Below are 22,340 nucleotides of genomic sequence, written 5' to 3'. Positions count from 1 at the left end.
AGTTAGTTCTGTGGTTGTTGGACACGGCCACTGAAATAGGCCTCTCCTGGGGTATTACAGCGAGGCAGCACCCGTACCTCCCTCGGAGGCGCGCCTCTTTCCTCAGCCCTCTCGGCACGCTCTGGACGGAGAGCGAGTGCGCGCATCCTCCGCTCTCCCTACCCGAAGCTGGGGGGCGGGGCCGTGGCCAAGCTCCCTAGGCGCTGTCGCCTGAAGCCCCCTCCCCTTGCCTTTTCGCTGCTCCCAGCTACTGCTCTCCCGCCCATTCCCACCCCAGGCGACCCTGCGTGGAGCGACTGGTGCCCGGAGGCGGAGGTGAACGCGTGCTGTGAGCAGGTGGATCGGGCGGATCGTTGGCATAGGGGACCAGGCTGGGGGAGGGGTCAGCTCTTTGTCTCCCAGAGTCCGTTCGCGGGCAACAAGGCTGTGCAGGTGCCTGTGGAACCTGAGGAAGGACGCTGGCGAAGCCCCATCGGCGTGCACACAGAGGCCCCTGAATCTGGAAGCTGGAGGCATTTCCCTGTTTGCCGGATTGGACATTTAGGTTTCCAAGAGGCGGGGGGTGGAGGGGGGTAGGGGAGTGGATGTTGTTCTTGTAAGAGGGCAGAGGCGGGGTCGGGGGTCGGAGGGTGGGGACGAACAGGGCGTCTTAGCTTTGGGGGATGGAGGTAGCGGTAGGACTTGAGGACAACACTGAGCGGCCAGGTTGATGAGCGGGTGTGGGTGGTTAGAAGAAAAACAAATTGAGGCTCTTTAGGCTGAGGTTTAGGCACCCATGGGTGGCGATGCTAGAGGAAGCACAGGAAGGCTTCAGGATGGTTTATAGTGATTGGTTCAGGACCCGGGATACCAATCCTCCTGTCTTCCTCTTTAGGTGCGGTATGGACAAGAAGGATAACATCAAATCAGGAACTGCCCCGCAGACGCCGGCTTCACGACCCCCAGGCCTTCTGACTCCTAGGCCTCCTTCTGGGTCCGCTCGACCTCCTCCCCCTGTAACCACTGCTGCGCTTCGAGTCTTGGAAGCAAACGGAGCTATGGGGCGAAGGCCCCTGGTGGAGCGAGCCCCAGGCGTCTGCAAAGCAGCTCTTCCACAGACCAGCAAAGCGGCTCTTCCACAAACCAGCAAAGCGGCTCTTCCACAGACCAGCAAAGCGGCTCTTCCACAGACCACTATTCAGGGGGCACCAGCACGCAGTGCTGGGGCAGGTCCTCGTAGCCCAGGTACTCAGCTTTATTTGTGACCTCCTTCTGCACTCTCCTTACCTTCTCTCTTCCTTAGATACTCCTCTTTTTCAGAAGTACCATTGATTTTTGTCTTCTCTCTGAAGCCAACAGGCCCCTGGCTTCTGGGAAAGGAGAGAGGGCCCCTATGAAGACCTCTGGCCAGGGCTCTATTTCTAGCCCGGGGCGTGCCAGCAGTGCGATTGCCAGGTAATAAGCTAGTTCCTCTAACTCCCAAATTCCCCAAGCAAGAGTTAATTTAGCGATTTGGAATCTTTTTATATTACACATGAATGGGCTGGAAAGGTAGCGTGGTGTGCTAAAGTGCTTGCTGCACAAATATGAGGTCCTGAGTTTGAAACTTCAGCACCTATGTAAATGCTGGTCTTGATAATATACCACTGTAACCTCAGCTCTGGGTGGGAATGGGTGGTGGGAAGAAAAGGGGTGGGTTTCTGGTGCTCGGCAGAGGAAGTGTCAAACATCAGATTCTGTGAGAGATCCTGTCCCAAAAAATAGCCAAGTTTAGTAGCACTTGCTGTTAATCCCAGCTCTTAGAAGCCAAAGGCATGTGGATCTCTGTGAGTTCAAGGCCAGCCTAAATAGTCTACATAGTATAATAAACAAAACAGAAAATAAAACAAAGCAGAAAAAATGGATTCAGCTAGATGTCGGTGTTTATCTCTGGTCTCTACTATGTGCATGCAATGGGGGATGAGGGATGAGTACAACTGTATAAACATGTGCACACACACACAAAAATATTACATGTGAGATAGCTCAGGAACACTTGCAGATAATGGACACAAATTGGGCAAAAGCCATTATTGGTTGGGTCACAGAAGGGCGAGCAACTCTATTTCACAGATGGGGAAATGTGAAATTGGGGATGCTAACAACTGGTCTTCCTGTGCCCAGACCAGGCCTTGTTGTCCAGAAGAGACTCCAACCTCCGACTAAGGAACCTGTGGTCAGAGGTAAAACACCAGAGACACCCAAAAGGAATACTCTGAGCTCTGGAACACGACGAGGTATGTGACCTGGAGACAAGTAGGTTTCTATCCGTCTTTGAAGGCAACCAGCCCCGAGATACCCATGTTTCTTTTGGACTTTAGTTTTATCTGCAGATTCTTTAGGGCCCACCTCAGGAGCCCCCTCTCCCACCATCACCCGTCGGTCCAGGGTCCCAGCTACAGAGGTGGGACTTCCTCAACCAGCTCCCAGTGCCAGACAGCGTCCTCAGAACACCGAGACACCCAGGAAACCTGTGAGCAGTGCTTCTGAACTCAGTGCCACGAGGCTGAGCCCAGCCATTGGGAGGTGCTCTATCGCTGGTGGCAGCCTGCAAAAGCCTGTCTCCCGTTCCCTGATCCCCAGTGCTACTCCTCAGCTCTCCCCATCCCGCTCCGGGGTCTCACCGCGTGTAACCCCACGGGCTCCTGCGCATACCTCTCAACTCAAGTCGAAAGGGCAGCACGCTCTGCACCCAACCCAGACCACAGTCCCAAGGAAGAACAGGCCCTCTGTACAGAGCCTGATTTCAGCTTCATCTTTAGTCACGCCCGTTCCACCTGGGGCTTCCTCTGTCCAGGTCCCAGAGGATCCCTTGCAGACCACACTTCCTCCCTCTCCACCCGCCACCCCGCCTCTACCTGCTTCACTTCAACTAGTCCAAGCACCAACCTCTTCACAGGCAATAATGCCCCATTCACAGTCTGGACAAGGCTCACCATCACCTCCCCCTCTTTCTCTGCAGAACCTCCCCTCTCCACCAGCCACACCCCCTTTGCTAGCTCCATCCACATCTCTGGGGACTGAAGAGGCCTCTGACTCACCCCCACCAAGAGCTGTAATCTCTTCATCGCTCCCCCCCCTTATACAGAGTATGCCCCACAACCAAACTTCTTCAGCAACGCTCCCTCAGGAGACTCTCTCGGCCACGCCTTCCTCACCTGCTCCTTTACCTCTACCCACGCCTCCTCCACAACTCCTTCCTTCACCCCCAATTTCCCCGCAGGATTTGCCCACTCCCCTTGTCACACCCTCTCAGTTGCCTCTCTCCACTCTAACTACTCCCCCTTTCCCGGACAACTTTTCTGTGTCTCCTCCCCTTCCCCAGGCCACGCCCTCTAATCTGACCATGCCGCCTTTGCAAGACCCTCAGGTTCTGGCCATTCCTCCTCCAGTTTCTTCCTCTACCTCCATCTCACCACCTCCGCTTGTCCCTCACTCTTCCGTGGTCACGCCTCCTCTGATGCTCCCACCTTCTCCGACTTTGCCCACTTCGGAGGCCTCTTTGTTGACCTTGCCGCCCGCACCGGCCTCCTCACCCCAGCAGGCCACGCCTTCTCCTTTGGCCTTGTCCCCTCTATCCGCCCAACTCTCTATGGGCTCACTCTCTTTGCAGGCTTCTCCTTTCTTGCCTACCCCTCCTATGCAGCCACACGCTCTACCCTCGCCTCCTTTGCAGGCATCTCCTGTTACATACCCTTTGCCTCTTTCCTCACCCTCTGCCTCACCCCCTCTGCCGGCTCTTCTCTCCCCTCCTGCCTCACCTCCTCTGGACGGCCCTCTTTCTCCCTCAGCCTCACCTTCGTCTCCCTTAGCAACTCCCCCTCCAGAAGCCCCACCTGCACTGGGCTCACCCACACTTTCACCCCTGGCCACGCCCCCTCCGCAAACCCCACCTCTGGCTTTGCCCCCTCCACCAGCTTCCACTTCTTCCCTGGACACAGACACGTGTTCTCTACAGCGTCCTCTCTTGGCTTTGCCTCCTCTACAAACCTCTCCCTCTCCTCTGACAATACCCTCTCCGCAGACCCCACCTTCTCTGGCCTTGCCCTCTCTGCAGTCTCCTTCCTCCCCATTGGCCACAGCCACACCCCCACTACAGATTCCCCTTGTGGTTTTACCTACTTTACAGACCCCTCCTTCTCCCCTGACCACTCTCCCTCCGGGGGCCCCTCCTGGCCTGGCCTCGCCCGTTGTTCAGCCTCCTTCTCCTCCTGCCTCACCACCACTGCAAGCCCCTCGTCGACCCCCAACCCCAGGTCCAGATGTCCCTATCTCAGGTCCACGGCTGACCCTGGCGCTGGCCCCTGTCCCGCCTCCACCCCCCTCTCGAAGCCCGTCCAGTACGCTGAGCGGCCCGGACCTGGCAGGCCACAGCAGCAGTGCTACGAGCACACCAGAGGAGCTCCGCGGCTATGATAGCGGGCCCGAGGGCTGTGCTACAATCTCCCCGGCCCCGGACGCAGAGCTAGCTGCCTGCCACCCGGCCTCCTGGAGTCGAAGTTCTGCTCCGCCGTTAGCAGTACGCGGCACTCCAGGTAAGGATGCTGAACAGAGATTCCAGACTTGGGGGCAGAGCTTCCCAAGAAGTTGTCAAGCCCTGTTCCTGATATATATATACATATATATATGTATATACCCACACACATATACATACACAAACACACACACACACACAGACACACACAAGCGCGTGCAGCTTGCTCAGGAAAGTGAGAGGACAAGGACAAGGTCTGGTAGTAATTTCTCTTTCCAGTGGTCAGGCAGGGCTACTACTCATCTCATAATTTCTTCTTTTTTCTTTCTTTCTTTCTTTCTTTCTTTCTTTCTTTTTCTTTCTTTTTCTTTCTTTCTTTTTCTTTCTTTTTTTTCTTTTTTCAAGACAGGGTTTCTCTGTGTAGCCCTGGCTGTCCTGGAACTCACTCTGTAGACCAGGCTGGCCTCGAACTCAGAAATCCGCCTGCCTCTGCCTCCCAAGTGCTGGGATTAAAGGCGTGCACCAGCACTGCCTGGAGTAATCTCTTCTTTTAAAAAGCAATTTATTTTTACCTATATGTATGTGTGTTTGTGTGAATGTATGTACCATGTGTGTGGGTCCTCTGAGTTACAATTGGTTGCAAGCCACCCGAAATGGGTGCTGAGAACCAAACTCAGGTTCTTGCAAGAGCTGTACTTGTTCTTTACCTCCAAGTTACCTTTCCAGTCCTGCCTCCTTAAAATCACATTTATTTATTTTGAATGGGTTTGTAATTCTTTGTGGGCATGCACTCCTTTGGTGCACCTGGGGAAGACAGCCAATTTATGGAATTCATTTCTCACCTTACCTGTGGATTGGTAAGTGTGGATTGGTAAGGCTTAGTGGCAAGTGTCTTACCCACTGAACCATCTTTCCAGCCCTATTTATTTTATTTTATTATATGTCAAAGGGTGATTTGCCTGTATGTATGTATGTATGTATGTATGTATATATGTATGTATATTTGTGTACCACATATGTGGTGCCACGGAGGCTAGAAGAATTTGTCAAAATACCTGGAACTGGACTTAAAGACTATTGTGAGCAGCCACGTGGGTACCGGGAATCGAACTCAATTCTTCTGAAAGAGCAGCTAGTGTTCTTAACCACTGAACTATCTCTCTGGCCCCCAAGTGGTTCTTAAAGTTTTTTCATATCAATGAGTTTTATTTATTCACTTTGCTTCTTTGATTTGTGCGGGCTCGAGTGTCACAGCGCTGATGTCAAGGTCAGACAACTTGTGGGAGTTGGTTTCCTCCTTCACTATGTAGGTTCAAAAAATCAAACAGCAGTTGTGAGGTTCAGGTTTGGTGACAAGTGCTCTTCTTAACCGCTGAGCAATCTTTCTGGTCCCCACATTTGCTCTTACAGGAGTTGCCCTGCCGTGGCCTCCCACTGCTGGCCCAGGTTCCTCTGATGGCCTGTGCACCATCTACGAAGCTGAAGGACCAGAGTCGGTGGCCCCCACCCCTGGATCCCTAGATGTGGAGCCAGAACCAAGGCCTGGCCCTGGCAGTGCCAAGGTGACTGCTGCAGCCTGCCCAGGAGCATCCTCGAGAAGCCCGAAGTCAGCTCGCCTTGGCGAGCTGCCGCTGGGGGCGCTTCAGGCTAGCGTTGTGCAGCACCTGTTGAGCCGGACACTGCTGCTAGCTGCCACAGAAGGTGCAGCTGTGGGCAGCGAAGGTGGTTCAGGAGGCTCAGGGGGTGGTGGTGTCTCTGGAGGATCCCGGGCTCCGCTCAGCGATGCTGAATTGGGCCGCTGGGCCGAATTGCTGTCTCCCTTGGATGAATCGCGTGCCAGCATCACTTCGGTCACCAGCTTCTCCCCAGATGATGTGGCCTCCCCACAGGGTGACTGGACTGTGGTGGAAGTGGAGACTTTTCACTGAGCCAGACCCCAGTCCCTTCCACCATACACATACCACTTTAGAATCCACCCTTCTGGGTACACCTCTTTTGTCTTAGTCTCCATTCCCACTTCCTGTGACACTTGGCTGCATTGGTTTTTACGTCTAGAGCCCCGTGTTTGGGCCCAGGCTGTATCCCTGTTCTTCATTGGCTTAGGCTTGGAAAACACACACACACACACACACACACACACACACACGCACACACACACACACACACTGTCTAGGCCTTCCATCTGAGCTTCTCCTCTTTGGCCTAAGCCACACCCCTTCTCCAAGGAACCATGCCACACCTTATGTTCAGTGGACGATAGTTTACATGCTGAATGGTTTACATGCTGCCACCTGTGCGCTCTGCCACCTTGGGAGCTGGGAAAGGATCGGAGAGGTAGTTCAAAGGGCCAGGCTACACCATACCAGTGGTTATGCCTGAGCAAATCAGAGTTCTGGCTGAACTGTGTGACTCTTCTGCAGAAAAGGGGCTGGCAAGACAGTGGCCACAATGGTCTTGTGATTTTTCAGGTCTCACTTCTAATGAAAACATTAGGTTCACAAAGGCCTGGGTGGATGAACTGGAGAGCCACCGAAGCTCTTACTCTGGACATGGGGTAGTTTGTTCTCCTGGGTACCCCTTGCTACAGCACCGTTGTCCTGTGTGCACTCTTTCTCTTCCGCGCTTGAGAGTTAGAGGAATGGTGAGTCTGACTTCATCTGTTACTTCTCCATGATGGGTAGTGTCAAGTTGATAAAATGTAGAAAACACCCAAAAGAGGGGCCTCTTGACATGCCTATGGCGACTACCTTGCTTGGGCTGAGGTGGAAACACCCACCTATTTTGGGTGACACCATTCCGTCTGGAATACTGGATTGTGTAAGCAGAGAGCTGGGCAGCAGCATGCCTTCACTCCTCTTTTTCCCTGACTGTGGATGCTAAGTGACCAGCTGCTTTCAGCTCCTATTGCCTCCTTGACTTCCCCAGTGATAGACGATACCCTGAACTGTGAGCCAGAATAAAACCTTTCTCCTCCGAGTTGCTTTTGTCAAGGCATTTTATCACAGTTGAAAATAAACTGAGGCAATCTCCCTTTTCCTTTTACCAAGGAGGCTACAGTGGTAAAGCAGTAACTTGCCCAGGCTTGAAGAAAGAACTTCCACAAATGTAGGGGCTAAGTGGACTGAGCTGGCTGTAGCTTGCAGGGGTACGGGTGGGCATAGGCAGGAGACCCAGGAGCTGACACCATGCTAATCTATGTATTGCACTCTTAGGAGCATCCTTGCAAGGGTAAGGGTGGGTGTAGGCAGGAGACCCAGGAGCTGACACCATGCTAATCTATGCATTGCACTCTTAGGAGCCTCCTTGTTCTTTCTCTAACTCTAGATGAACTCACCAATTCTCACCATCTTCATTTAAGTCCTCCAATCAGAATTGCTTTCTACCTCCTAGCCATCAATCTGTACCTGGAGCCCTAACCCCAGGCAAGCTGACACACATCATCCCCCCACCCCTCAATCAGTGCCCTGCTTGAGTTTTACTCTCCTCTCAGAGGAGCACTGCTACCTCCATTGTTGGGAGAGAGAGAGCACTCTGGACTCTAGTTCTGACATTTGTGACAAGCCAGAGATTTCTTCTCTAGCTGAGCCCTGGAGGGAGCCTCAGATATCCTTGTTCTCAGACTTCAAGTCCAAGAGAAAAAAAAATGAATTTTTTTTAGAAGAGAGGAATTGGAATTTTTTTTCCTGTATAGCCCTGGCTGTCCAGGAACTCACCCTGTAAATGAGACTGGTCTAGAACTGAGAGATCTGCCTGCCTCTGCCTCCTAAGTGCTGGGGACTAAAGGTGCCACCATGGCAGACAAAACAAAACAAAACCAAAAACAAAACAAAAAAATCTCTGACCTTTGACCCTGGGCAGCTAGACACTCAAGGCCAGCTTCTGTAAGGACTTCCTCCATAGCTAGGCTCCAGCTCAGGGAGCCAGCTTGGGAACTGGGAATGTGTGAGTGACTAGTTACCACGGGGAGCAGCAGTCACAGGGACAGCACCAGTGTTAGATCTGTGTGACAGGAATGGGAACATTTGTCGGGGACTCAGCCATTCTGACATGGACTTGGTGTTGTACCCGGTTGCTCTGTGCCATTGGGCAGTAAAGAGGTTTTTTTGTGTGTGTGTGCCCTAGGCTATATTTCCCCTTACCCACATGAGCTGGAGCTAACCTGGGCACTCTTTCCCAGATGATCCTCCATTCAATGCCATTGCCTGACTCAGTTTGGCATTTGATGTACTGGGCTTGTTACTGATCCCTAAGACCATTTTCCATTCAATAGGCCCTATTCTCAGCCTTCTCCAAGGGCTTCATATCGCCCTCAGTTCAAAGCCCAAACTCTGATCCCAACTGGAGCAGTCATACACCATCTTCCTGATCTCACCATACACCTAAATTCTGCTCCTTCTTCCTGGATACACTGTCTCCTCCAAAGGAAATGACCCATCCCCTCCCCCATCCCACCATGCCCACTGCATCTGGCCTTTGTGCTGTTGCCTTCAGGGAAACCTCTCATACTGCCTCCTCCATGAAGGCTTCTTTGATTTTTCTGCTCTGGTTGTCTACTTTGGCATTATATTGATGGCAATTCACTCCCCAAACTCTCAGTACCCATTCCCATGACACCAGAGACTCCACAGAGGCAGGTGCAGGGCAGAACACCCCAATGGCTTCAGACAGTCTTTGTTGAATAGATACCACTGGGCCCAGCTCTTCCTGAAGCTGGCATTTTTGGATTAGGCCAGGCTCAAGTCCTCTCTTCATCCCTTTGGCATTTCTCACACCACCTAGCCACTGGATCCATCTTTGAACTTCCAGAACACACGGATTGGGGTTTAGCACCTTCTTGCTGTGATTTTCCCAGCCCTTTGGCTCTACTCAATATCCCTTATGACTGTGTAAATACTTTATTTTCCATCTTTTTCTGCCTTGGAGACATGGAGTGTTAACAGGCAGTGTGCAAAATGGTGGTGGGCAGTGTGGAGGGGCACATGAGGAGAACACGTTAGGGCCTCCTCAGGGGTACCCTGCTCCAGCCCCCAGGCTTTTTTTAACACTTGAAGAGCGGGCCACCAGGAATGGAGACGGAGCTGGGGGCCCCACCCAGGAAGCACCCAGGGAATGCTGTGGGCACCATTCTACCTGAGGCTTTAGGAGCACTGAGAAGGGGTCAGCCAGCCCCTAGGGGTCCCAAGATGCAGGGGGTGAAAGATAAAGGAGCCTGGGGAGCATTGATGGACTTTGGCACCATTCTCAACTCTGACTGGGCAGAGACCATGGGAACACTTCGAGGAGACAAGGGGAGGGAACTGACTGGGAAACTCTAGCCAGAATAAGTGGAGTAAGTCCACAGGAATAAGCGGACTGAGGCCGAGAACTCCCGAGGAGGGGGGTTCTCTTCTATAGCCAGCCAGCACGTGTGATATTAGTACTCCCCAGAGGAAAATGGGGGCTCTAGGGAAAAGGGTTCTTTGCAGCTTCTATAGCCCTAGAGTGGGGAGACGCTGCCCAGGCCTAAGGTGTTCCCACTGACCACTCCCACCCCAGGTGCTTCTCCAGACAGGATGGGCGGGGGCTTTGGTTTCTGCTGCAGGGACCATGATGCCTGCACCAGGCAGAAAAGTCCAGCCTGGCCATCTGTCCCCCGTAGCAAGGGGCTGGCTGCTCAATATCATTGTGTCCAGAGAACCTGTCCTGGGGTGCTAATATCCAGTCCAAGTTGCCTCTCCTTCTTCAGACCTTCTGTAGTTCCTGGGCCCCACCCAGCAGGGCCACCCTTGTCCCAAAGGGAAGCTGACTAGGAGGAGGAAGCTTCCTGCTTATTAACAAGTCCTGGGACCTCTGCACTTTCGGCCCATGGTAGGAGAGCAACACCCTCCAGGTAACTGGCCCATGCACCCCTTGAACTCAGGAGAGCTTGGACGATATGGTCTAACACGGGTAAACACTGCTATGTAGGCCAGGCCTGCCAGTAGGCCCTGCCCTCTGTGCTGCCTCCTCCACCTGGCCCTCCGTTGGCGGGAGTTACAGAGGCACAGAATGCCTTGGTACTGTGGAGCAGCAAGGTCACAGACTGCTGAGCTCTCCTCCCAGCAATGCGGGCCTCCAGGCTCCCCGTGAGTGGGCCCCTGGCTTCAGTTGTCCAGGCCCTGGTTGCTATAAGGCGTGGCTAGCTCATCTGCATCGCTGTCTGAGCTACCTTCGCTGTCCTTGGCTGGCCGATCCAGACTTCTAAAGAAGCGTGCGTCCCGGGGGGAGAGAGGGTAGAGTGGGTCCTGCAGGGCTGCGCCCACGCCCACACCCACACCAAGCAGCTCCTCATCAGAAGATGGTAGCGAATCCTCATCCAGGTGCCGCGTTAGGCTCAGCCCATCGAAAGCCAGCGGATCCTCGAATGTTGGTGGGCCTTTCAGCAACCGCACCTGGTGTGCGCGGGGCGGGGGTGGGGGGAAGGGAGGAGGCACCCGCGCGTTGGAGACGTAGATCGATCGACGTACCCACAGAGAACCCCGGCCATCAGGCGCCTTCCTCCCTTACCCTTCTAGTTTCACGCTTTATCTGGGTCCCAGAACCAGCGTTTGGCCTGTGGCCAATATCCTTTGCTCTCACCTCAGTCTTCAGCTCCTCGATCTGGTCCTTCAGCTCACGGATGTACTGCGATGAATCCGAGTGATTCAGCTGGCCCTGGATGCGGCCCTCCTCCCTCTGCCGGGAGGGCCGGGATACTGTCGGTCAGAGCATGGCCAGCCCCGCGGTTCACCCTCCTCCCAGTTCCTGGGGCTCACCTGGATCTCCAGCTCTGCGATGCGCTGCCTCATCTCTGCCACTGCAGCCATGCTGTCTGCCTCCCGAAGGCGCACAGCCATCACTTCTTCCTTACTCTGAAGGGAAGGGAGTACACAGGGGGCGAATCAAGGAGGGGGCAAGGTCTCAGGTAGGGTGGTGGGGTCCGGGCAGGGGCTGCACCTTGCACTCAGCCTCTGCCTGCTTGCGGCGGCTTTCGCTGAGCTGAGTCTGGAGTCCCTTGTTCTGTGCCGCCAGGTACTGTAACTTCTCCTGCAGAGCGGCGCGTTCCGCCTCCACACGGTTCAGCAGGTTGCGGTGGATGTTGTCCTGGAAAGGAGGATCAGAGGGTGCAGCTGCAAGAGGAGGGTGGTCATGGTATGGCCTGGGAGTCCACCGTGGTGTCCCTGTACCTGCGTCTCCAGTTCCACCACGCGCTGCCGCCATTCGCGGCCATCAGCCAGGGCCTGTGCCTCGCGCAAACGCACAGTCATGAGCTCGTCCTGTAACTCGCCCAGGACCAGCTTCCGCGGGGACTCCTTCCAGCGGCCACCGCGGGAAAGATGGGCCTAGAAGGCAGGGTGGAAGGGTTCTAGAGGCCAGGGTTAGTCTCCGATGAGTCCCGAAGTACGGTCCAGCAGTTGTTTCAGGCACACCCTGCTGGAGGCACCCTACCCCTTGGCCCTCACCTGCCAGGTGTCTGAGAGCTCCTGCAGCTGCTGCTTTAGCTCCCGCGCAGAGGCTACAGCCTCGCCCTCCCGCACCTTGAGCGCCTTGAGTTCCTCCTGCAGCCTGGCTACATTGTTCTCATCTGGCAGTGAGCTGTTTCTCTGCGGGCAGACAGTCAGGAAACCGGAAGGTACTGAATCTCCAAGCTTAGACTGCTGGACCCACACCTCTGGCCTTCCCTCTGATCTCTCTCTGCTTTGACAACTGAGCGAAGGGAGGACGACACCCTAGACTACAGCATACCCAAGGGAACAGAGACTAGGCCCAGGGGAAGAAGACCTCATGTGTAGCCAGGGTTCATTATCTACAAAATGGGTCTCAGGTCTGTCTTTGGGAAACTCCTTTGAACTGAGGCCTCCTGTAAATAAATACCACTGAAATTCTCACAATTCCAAGATGCAAGCCTTTCAGGATCCATGACCAGTCCTGAGAACTGCTGGAAGACAAGTGGCAAGTACCCTGTACTCTCCCCAGGCCTGGCCTGGAAGCCCCCCTTTCCAGAAACAGACAATACTGGAACCAACCTATATTCTGTCCTGGTGTGGAGACGGCCCAGTGATTGGGGTGTAGTTTGCCTGGCCCTTACTGACCCTTGTTTAGGTCTGGGTATGGGAGGCAAGACAGGGTCTAGACTGGGCCCATTTCCCTCCTGTGTGGAACGAGGTGTGTTGATGGGGCTAAAAGGCTTGCAGCCCTTACACAGCTGTAGCAAGTATTTGGGGTTCTCAACTTCAAGGGCTTTGTGTCAGCTCCCTGAGAGATCTGTTTTTTTTTTTTGTTTGTTTGTTTGTTTGTTTGTTTTTGTTTTAGGAGATGATCTCAGGTAACTCAGACTGAAATCAGACTTGTCATATAGCCAAGGATGATCTTGAATGACTGATCTCCCTTCTTCCACCTCCCCTGGGATTACAGGGATTCCCACCTGCACTGGGATTACATGTATACATTTGGGATGGACTCTGGGACTTCATGTATGCTAGGTAAGCATTCTACCGATTCAGGTACATCCTCAGGCTGAGTTGAGTCAATGCACAAAGCAGCTGGGGAGGCACTCAGGAAATGTGGTTTCTCCACTTCAGGGCTACAGGTGGGAAAGCGTAGTCCTTAGTTTGCCTCTGGAGGGTATCTTCATGGGAGAGACGAGGAGGCAAACAGTCCAAGTTAACTGGCCTGGGTCTTCCCCTGTCAACTTTCCTTCCCTGTATCCTGGAACCTCAAACCCTGGGGAGACATGCACAGTGCAGTGGGATACTAACCAGGCAGCATATGAAGCTGCCACGTTGTGCTTTGAGAGCAAGACTCAGGGCAGGGCTGTGCTTCTGTGTATATGAGCCCACAGAGTTCAAGGGTGTGTGGAGCTTTGTGGGTGAGACTCCAACTTCTATAACCCTGGATCCCTGTGTGGAGACTGTGGTGGTGGAGGAGACAATGCCTAGGAGGCAGTGGGCTCTAAAGCAGCATAGAGAGGTTTCCTCTTCGATGGGAACTAACAGACATGCAGTTGCCCTGGTTGCCTCCTCTTCTCTCTTGCCCTCTCTCCCTCTTCCTCTCCCCACCCCTTTGTATGTATATATGCTTGAAGAGGCCAGAAAATGATGTCAAGTGTCCTACCTCATCACTTTATCTTATTACCTTTAGACAGGGTCTCTCACTGAACCTGGAGCTAAGCTAAAGACCAACAAGCCAGAGATCATCTCATATCTTCACCATGGTACTGGGATTATAGGTGCATGTGGCCACTCTTGGTTTCTACATCTTCTAAAGCTTACTCAAGGCCTTTGTCTCCTCCCCAGCCGTACCTTTTCCATGTCCAGAACTTTGTCCTGCATCTCTCGAAGGGCCCCCAGAGTCTCTGTCTCTCGTAAGCGTGACTGCTCCAGTTCTGTCTCTAGGTGGGCCACAAAGTCCTCGGTGAGGCGAGGGTTTTCCTGGAGGCAAAGAACTGCATTGGTTCCTGGTAGTGACTGTTATATGGTGGACAGCCATTATGCTAGTGGGCCCAGGCTAGAAGAGAGTCCCAGTTTATGGGCATCCTGGGTTGAACCCATGCTAAGTTCATCACACTAGGAGGCAATAAAACTGGCTTGGCTTTTTTTCCAGGGAAAGCTTTTCCAGGCACAAAGGGAATGTTGGAAATGGGACTTTCCATGACTTGAGGGTGCCTTCTGAAAGTCTTCAAGACTCAGTCCCAGGACCATGTGCTCCTGCAATATAGCCAGATTGGAGTGGAGCTGTCTTTGAGGGGCATCAAATTCACATTAGCCTCTGAGCACCCTCACCCATCTTACAGATCTAAGCCCTGAGGGCTAGCAGATAAGGGTGGCATATAAGCTTGTAGGAGGTGTGGTCCTGCCAGTCAACCCCATTCAACCACTGGGTACCTGCTGTTCTTGCAACTGCCGAATGGTACTCTGTGCTTTCTGAAGGTCCTCTGCAGTTGAGCTACATTGTTGTCTCACTACTGCCAACTCCCGTTTGATGACATAGTTCTCCTCAGCCTCCTGTGCCCGTGTCACCTGCCCCTGAGCACAGTGAGGATGGGGTGGGAAGGATACCATGACCATCTGCTTTGGTCCCAGGCCTGGCCTCTAGGAAGCTCAGAGAGGATGAGAGAGGGTTAAAGTGAGACAGGCATGGCCTTTAGTGCTCAGAGCCTGGGATGGGGTGCCCACAGCAGGCCTCAAAATGGGTGGAGACAGGCCAGGACAGGCCACCTAAAGGATCCTGGGTGTAATGGACATTCTGGATGTGCTACCAGGCTTAAGTGGCAAATACCCCCAACTCCCAGGCTGGGGGCTCCATCCCAATTGTGGTTGTTTGCCTCTGTCCCAAGTGAAAAAAAAAAAAGATTGTCATACAAAGCAAAAGGCTTGTGAGAGGTGTAATACACCTCTGCAACTCTCCTGGGGCATTTCCTCCACCCAGATCCTCCTTCCCACCCAACTTGATATTCCCTGTTCCCCATTCCAGGCTCGGAGCCACTGGGTACTGCGCAGAAGCTTCTAGAAAAGCCATCCAAGAATGAGGCAGCAGCAGAAGCAGGCAAGTGAGAGATGGTGATGGGGTGACAGCAAAAGCAGAGAGGAGTCAGAACAGTTGTGTGTGTGTGCCTGCATGCATGCATGCCTGTGTGTGAGCACATTAGAGTAAGCTTAGCACAACAAATGTGTCAGGACCTAAAACAAAATGCTCTAAGGGTCCTGAGTCTTATTGGGGTAGCATCTCTTGCTCCTTGGTAGAGGAAGCCTGCTGTCATACTGAGGGTAAGCCTTCTCCTAAACTCACTCCCACAAAGGCCTCCCATCCTGGTGTTTGTCTCCAGCTCACATGCCCCCTCCCTCAAGGCACTGTTCTCCCTGGAAGCTGCCCCCTCCATGCAAATTGCTCTTGCCCCCAGAATGGCAGTGGCCAGGAAAGAGGTGGTTACTGGCTGTCTTGTGCAGGGACCCGGGAAGGGCCTGGGATGGAGAGTGCAGAGGTATATGGAAAAGCTACAGTACCTGGATTAACCTATCAGCCAAGGCCGCGCTCTCCTACCAGGCGAAGGGGGTTCCCAGCAACGGGGGGAGGAGGCAGAGCAGAAGGCAGGGGACAGGAGAGGGGGAGAGACAGACAAGAACCACTTGTCACTAACGCAGTGGGCTATCTCTAGAAGCAGGGGATAGAAAAGTGAAGACCAGAGAACCAGCGGAAGAGGGCTCAAAGAAAGACCAAAGCCAGAGCCAACTCTGTCCTGGAGGGGTTCATGTGAGTGGGGAGGGTGGGGTGCAAAGGGCTGAGAAAACTCAGCAGCAGGAATGTCTCTTCACTGTGTGTGAGGAGGAGATCCCAGAGAGGGCTGGGACAGGGGATTCATTTTAATCTTGAGAGAAAACAAGAATTGAGGTTTTGGTGTGGTAATAACATCCTGTCCATGACCTACTGCTTCCTTGTGGTCAGCAAACAGTCAAATGAGGAACACTAAGGAACGGGAAGTAGGACCCAGAGTCAAGCTAAGTTACCTAACCACCCCATTCATAACCTAGTAGGTTCCCAGGCCAAGTCCACACTTCTCTACCTCAGGCAGCCAAGTCCACACCTCTCTACCTCAGGCAATCAAGTCCACACCTCTCTCCCTCAGGCAATGAGCCCCCCCACCCTCATTCTGTCTGACTTCCTTCCTCTCTAGGATGAAACTTACAAATTACAGGTTGGGATTCCTCATGGCCCAGGGATGGAACTCGTTCTCCCACCCATGCAATTTGTGATTGCCATCCACTGAGTTGTAATTTAGCTGTAACCCTAGGGGCTGAGTTGAGATCCAGAGTGGGATGAAGTCTTCTGAGAACCCCTAATAACAGGGCAGCCCAAATCTCAGTGGGATTGGGGGAGGCTGAGGGAAAGGCCACTCATATATTTTGTTGCGACAGGGTCTCATGTAGCTGAGGGTAGCTGGCCTTGAGCTCTTAATCCTCCTGTCTCCACTTCTATATGCTGCTATTACAAGAGTACAACCACTATGCCTGCCCTGCCTAGGCTTCTTAACTCTGCTCAATCAGAACAGAGGAAGGGCTCCAGCCTTAACAGCTGCCGGGTGTTTTGAGGCAGAGAGATTCAGAACCCAACAGTAGGTACCCACACTCCTCACCTTCTCTAGGGTCTCAATCCGCTGTTTGAGCAGCCGGTTCTCTGTTCGAAGCCTCTATAGAGGAAGAAGAAGAGCACTTCAGAGCCCCCAAGCATTTATAGGCCCGTAATCTCTCCACTCACCAGCCACAGAGGTCAAGGAAGGTCCCCAGAGGTTCCTTATGTTCTGGGCCAGAAATTTCAGAAAATGAGGCACATTACTGTCTAGAATGGTTTATTAAAAATACTGAGGATTAAAAATACTCTAAGATGGCTCACTGGATAAAGGTGCTTGCTGCCAAGCCTGACTTCCCAAGTTATTTGTCTAGGACTCATGTGGTAGAAGAAGAGAATTAATGCGTACAAGTTGTCCTCTGACATTCCATATGCATGTTATTCCACACCCACCCACATTCATACACAAAATAAAATACATTTTAAAAGTTAAAATAAAACTTTTGGTGGTAGGAATGTTGCTCAGTCGGTAGAGTGCTTTTACTGTTTTTTTGTTTGTTTGGTTTTTTTGGGTGGGGTGGGGTGGGGAGAGTGCTTTTGTAGCACACATTTAAAAAAGCCCTTATTTTGCAAAAATCTGGCTTGGTGGCACATGCCTGTAATCCTAGCACTTGGGAGGCAGAAGCAGGAGGATCATAAATTCAAGGTCATCCTTAGCTATTGGATTGGAGGCCAGCCTGGTCTATATGAGATTCTGTCTCAAAATGATTTTATTTTATTTTCATTTGAATTACAGGGTTTCTCTGTGTAGCCCTGGCTGTCCTGAACTCGCTTTGTAGACCCAGCTGGCCTTAAGCTCAGATCTCATCCTGCCTCTGCTGTAGGGGTGGTCAGGCTGGCCTTGAACTCAGAGCTCATCCTGCCTCTACTGTAGGGGTGACCAGGCTGGCCTTGAACTCAGAGCTCATCCTGCCTCTGCTGTAGGGGTGACCAGGCTGGCCTTGAACTCAGAGCTCATCCTGCCTCTGCTGTAGGGGTGGTGCTGATGCTAAGTTCCTCTTCACCAGTTGGTTCTTCATCTACCAGTAAAGATGCCATGGGGCAATTGCTGGGTGGAAGGATAGGCAGGACTTCTGGGGAAACAGGCAAGCTGGCAGATGCAGGAGAGAGGAGGAGAGTATGCCCTGCTTTGGAGAGAAAAAAAAGCCAACTAGCCATGTGAGATCTTGGGCGGAATGGCCTGTGGTCGCTTTCTCCAGGCGGGAGGATGGGATGTTGAGCTGGGTCTAAAGAAACTGAGCAACTAAAGTTGAGGACAAATTTAGGGTGCTGAGCTAAGAGTATTGGGGAGGGCATGCTAGCAGAGGGAGATTAATAATGCCCAGCAACTGAGCCGATAGGGCAAGTTGAAATTGAGCAACAAGTGTGTGTCTGTGTTTTTCATCCAAAGATTCAATATTCTCTGGGGGTGTGGGGTTGGTATCAAGGTCCATTCCTGGAGCTTAGGTGGGGTCCTAGGATTAAAGGCTTGTGCCACCACTGCCTGGCTCAAAATTATTAAAACAAACAAACAAACAAACAAAAAACCCACAAGAAAACCTAAGCTGGGTGTGTTGTTGAACACCTTTAATCCCAGCACTCAGGAGGCAGAGGCAGGTGGATCTCTGTGAGTCTGAGGCCAGCCTGATCTACAAAGCAATGCCCAGGACAGCCAGGGATACACAAAGAAACCCTGTCTATAAATATAAAAATAAAAAACCCTTCATGTCTGCCCCTGCGATGGGGTGTGCATGCACGTAAGTGTCAGGAGCAGTCAGCATCTACACGATCCTTAGAAGTCTGTTTCTGCCTCTCCTTTCATTTTCCCCATGGGTTTCAAGGGAAGCTGATGCCAGGTAGTTCTGTCCCCCTTTTCCTTTGCTTCCAGCAGCCACTAAGTTAGATTCTCTGGAACAACCCCCCGCTAGAATTTAGGTCTTTAGTGTTGAACATATAGGTGGCCTTTGCTTTAATCACATTTCTCTCTGAGACAGGATTTCATGCATCCCAGACTGGCTTAAAACTTGCTGTGTAGCCAAGGATACCTCTGACTCCTTGATGTTGCTGTTTTTGCCTCCTGAGAACTGAGATGGCAGGTGTGTGCTATGATGCTATGATTATGCAGTGTGATGCCAGGGGCGGATAGAACCCAGGGCTTCCTGCACACTGAGGCAACATCTCTACCACATTTCTAACCTTTTAGACACACTCACTGCCTTTATTATTATTTTCCTGTTCCCCATAGTCTTGTTATATAGTATAGTCACCTTTGGATTTTGATCCTACTGCCTTCTGAGTAGGGGAATGCAGAGGTATACCGCCCCATGCTTGGCTCTACCTTCTGTTCTGTGATGAGGAATTTGGGGTAAGTATCTGTGGTTTTAAGTTCCCCCAGGACCCTCTAGGAAGCTGATGATAAATGCAAATGTGCTGTAGGTAGCCTCCTCAGGGTTCTTGGTTATGAAGAAATCATTTGTAGTCGTAGATGACCAAAAGGCTGTGAGGGTTGGTTTTAGTTGTCAACTTAACACAACCTAGAGTCTAGGAGGAGAATCTTAATGAAGGATTGTCTACATTGGGTTGGCTGATAGATAGCAACAAAATGTTGCCTATAGGGACTTTCTTTTTCTCTTTTCTTTCTTCTTTCTTTCCTTCCTTCCATTTTTTTTTTTTTTTCAAAACAGGATTTCTCTGTGTAGCCCTGGCTGTCCTGGACCTTCCTTGGTAGACCAGGCTAGACTTGCCACAGATATCTACCTACCTCTGCCTCAGGAGCACTGGGATTAAAGGTGTGTGTTACCACCTCACAGCTGGGGGAACTTTTTTTTTTTAATTGTTCCCTTAATTGATATGAGAGAAGACAGCCAATTACCCAGGCAGGGAATTCTAAAGTGCATGAGTGGATAAATAGAACTGAGCACAAAGCAAGGGGGTATTCCAATATGTAAGCAGCTCTTTCTTCCTGGCTGGATGTGATGTGACCAATGGTCTCAAGCTCTTTCTGCTGTGAGTTCCCTGGTAGTAATAGACTGTAATCTGGAATTGTTAGCTAAAATAAGTAAGTGATTTCTTGTCTTAAGTTTAAATTTTATTTTAATTTTATGTGCATGGAGTGACTACAGAGGTCAAAAGAGGACTCGCGATCTCCTGAGACAGTTGTGAACAATTGTGAACAGAGAGTTGTGAACACAGGTCCTCTGGAAGAGCAGTCAGAGCTTTTAATTTCTCCAGACTTCCTCAGTCTGTCAGAGTATTTTATCACAGCAGCAGAAATGAAACTAGAATACTTCCTATGGGTTACACACAGCTCCTGGGTTGCTTCTTGGTGAGACAAGGTGATAGAAGCACCCAGAAAGCAACTGGAGTAAATCATGGATCTGATGGTCACTGACTCACATCATGTGTAAGGAAACAGAGTCAAAAAGGAGCCTCAGCTGAGCTTCCTAGTTGGATCAGAACTGCTAAGGACAAAAAAGGATTAGGTCTCTTGACCCTTGACTGTATCCCCTAGACAGCTCTATCCAATCTGAACTCAGCTGGTCACTGCCTCCAGCACCACCACTCGTAGAGGAACTTGGATGGGCCTAGCTAATGAGTCCTATCTTTCCTGATTATCCCAAATGGAAACAAGGGAGGAAGAGTGAGTGAGGGGTATGTAGGGCTATACACTGGTCATGGTTTACAAAAAATTGAGAGTGAGGGTCTGGGGGTGTAGCTTAGTTCATAGAGTACTTGCCTAGCATGCTTTCAGCCCTGGTTTCAACCCCCCCCCCCAGTATCACATAAACTGGGTATGATGGCAAATGCCTCTAATCTCAATATTCACAGGTAGAGGCAAGAGGATCAGGAGTTCAAGGTCATTTTTGGCTACAGAGAAGGTTTCAGGTTATATATCTGGTCAATATAAGACCTTGTTTCCAAATTTTTTTTTTCCTTGCTGAGGATGGTGGCACATGCCTGTAATTTAATCACAGTACTTAGGAGGCTGAGGCAGGAAGGCTGCAGATTTGAGGACAACTTATATTATACAGAGAGACCTTGTCACAACAACCAAACAAATTTGTTGCTGCTCAGCATTTTTAGCTAAGGTTAAAAATAAAAAAAAACAAGCAATAAAAAAAATAAGTAAATGAGGAGGGGCATGGTAGCAATGGGGAGGCAGGGGGAGGAAGATAGAGTTCGAAGCCAGGCTAGTCTATATAGTAAGTTCCAGACTAGCCAGGACTGCATAGAAAGTCTGTCTAGAACAAAACAAAACACCCTAACATTCTTAAATAAATAAATAAATAAATAAAAATTTTGTATTTAAGTATATTTTCTATGTTTATTTTGTGTGTGCTCATGAGCATGATCACCATGATCCATCTGTGGAGGACATGCAGAAGTCAGTTCTATCTTTCCATCACATGTGTCCTGGGGATCAAACCTAAGCCATCAGGCTGGTGGCAAGTACCTTCACTCACCGAGCTAGCTTGCTGATTCTGAAAGTTTCTGTATTTTATGATGCTTTAGCAACTTGAGGCCTTGCCAGCTTGGGCGATAGTCCTTCCCAGAACTAGCTAATTCATAGACAACAAGTGTGTTGCTGCTTTCTCAGTATAAAACCAACAACTCCAGGACCCTCACCTCTTCCTTTACTTACTTATTAAGTGAATGCCACCTTCGCTCTAAAGACCTAGGGCTGAATCAGATACTATGGAGACTCCTTGAGGTCAGAGCAGGGAATATCACTCAAATTGGTACTAGCCAACCATGACTGGGTCCTGAGCTTGCTTACATACACCTACACTGATTTAATTCTTCCTTCTGTACAAACCATGTCAGAGGTTCTGGACCATGCCTCCTCCATGCTCTCTGACTGACATGACCACAACCTGCCTTTTCCTCTTGAAACAGAATTATCAACTCTCTTTTCTTTCCTTTCTTTTGCATATATCTGTGTGTGCTTATTTGTGTGTGTATGTGTAGGCATGTGTATATAAACTCATGCTCCAGTGCACACATACATATTGAGGCCAGAGGTCAGCCTTTATTTATTTTTAAAATACTTAGTAACTTTAAAATTATTTGTTATTTATATTTTGAGACAGTGTCTCACTTTGAGTCCTGGTTGGCCTGGAACTCTCAAAAATTGGCCTGCCTTTGCCTACTAAGAGTTGGGATTAAAGGTGTGTGCCACCACGCCTGTCTCGAGCCTGTTCTGTTCTTTTATTGAGACACGGTCTCATGTAGCCCAGGTTGACCTCGATCTGCCATATAGCAGAGGAAGACCATGTACTTCTGATCCTCCAAAATCCACTTCCCCAGTCCTAGGATGACAGACTTGTGCCATGATACCTAGGCTTGTTGGTTTATTTTGGGACAGGATCTCATTATGTAGTCATGATTGGCTGGAACTTGTAATGTAGTCAGGGTTGGCTTTGAATAGAGATCCGCCTGACTCAACCACCTCACAGCTGGGATTAAAAGCATATGTCACTACTCCTGTCCCATGTTAGTTTCTCAGTAAATCTGAAGCTCATGGACTGAGTTAGGCTGGCTGGCTAGTGAGTTCCATGGATCTGCCTGCTACCTCTCCCAATCCTGAGTGCTAGGCTTATAAATGCACACTAGTTGTGCTGGGCCTTAACTGTTGGGTTCTGGGAGCTCTGAACTTAAGTCTCATGCTTGAGGCACCATCACTTTACAGAGGCATCTCCTCAGCCTTACCCCTCCTTTTTTAACCTGGAAAAAATTTGGCTAGGATGGC

General features: G+C 51.0%; 2 protein-coding genes across 8 annotated transcripts in view; one reads left to right on the top strand and one right to left on the bottom strand.

Moving 5' to 3' along the window:
- Window positions 1-7,468, top strand: Prr36 (proline rich 36). 3 transcript variants are annotated; one of them, XM_031338920.1, is made up of 6 exons: window positions 1-328; window positions 875-1,224; window positions 1,332-1,434; window positions 2,143-2,255; window positions 2,340-4,553; window positions 5,903-7,468. In XM_031338920.1, the coding sequence occupies exons 2-6, from the start codon at window positions 882-884 to the stop codon at window positions 6,418-6,420; spliced, it is 3,291 nt and encodes a 1,096-aa protein (XP_031194780.1). In that variant the 5' UTR covers window positions 1-328; window positions 875-881; the 3' UTR covers window positions 6,421-7,468. The 3 variants fall into 3 exon arrangements, with proteins under 3 accessions (XP_031194780.1, XP_031194779.1, XP_031194778.1); XM_031338919.1 differs by having other exon boundaries at window positions 1-336; XM_031338918.1 differs by having other exon boundaries at window positions 3-544.
- A 1,903-nt stretch (window positions 7,469-9,371) lies between these two features.
- Window positions 9,372-22,340, bottom strand: part of Evi5l (ecotropic viral integration site 5 like) — a 42,540-nt gene continuing 29,571 nt past the window's right edge. For 3 of the 5 annotated variants that reach the window (XM_031338924.1, XM_031338921.1, XM_031338925.1), the window contains 10 exons: window positions 16,620-16,673; window positions 15,493-15,525; window positions 14,374-14,514; window positions 13,792-13,920; window positions 11,953-12,093; window positions 11,677-11,832; window positions 11,447-11,593; window positions 11,266-11,361; window positions 11,090-11,185; window positions 9,372-10,902 (listed from right to left, as the gene is read on the bottom strand). In XM_031338924.1, the coding sequence (XP_031194784.1) occupies window positions 10,615-10,902; window positions 11,090-11,185; window positions 11,266-11,361; window positions 11,447-11,593; window positions 11,677-11,832; window positions 11,953-12,093; window positions 13,792-13,920; window positions 14,374-14,514; window positions 15,493-15,525; window positions 16,620-16,673 (1,281 nt within the window). In that variant the 3' untranslated portion in view covers window positions 9,372-10,614. The remainder of the gene's footprint in view (window positions 10,903-11,089; window positions 11,186-11,265; window positions 11,362-11,446; window positions 11,594-11,676; window positions 11,833-11,952; window positions 12,094-13,791; window positions 13,921-14,373; window positions 14,515-15,492; window positions 15,526-16,619; window positions 16,674-22,340) is intronic. The other 2 variants (XM_031338922.1, XM_031338923.1) reach the window with 2 other exon arrangements.

The sequence above is a fragment of the Mastomys coucha genome, unplaced genomic scaffold (genome assembly GCF_008632895.1).
Source record: "Mastomys coucha isolate ucsf_1 unplaced genomic scaffold, UCSF_Mcou_1 pScaffold22, whole genome shotgun sequence".
Taxonomy (NCBI): Eukaryota; Metazoa; Chordata; class Mammalia; order Rodentia; family Muridae; genus Mastomys; species Mastomys coucha.
Note: the sequence above shows the minus strand (reverse complement) of the source record. Positions and strands in the feature narration are given on the sequence as shown.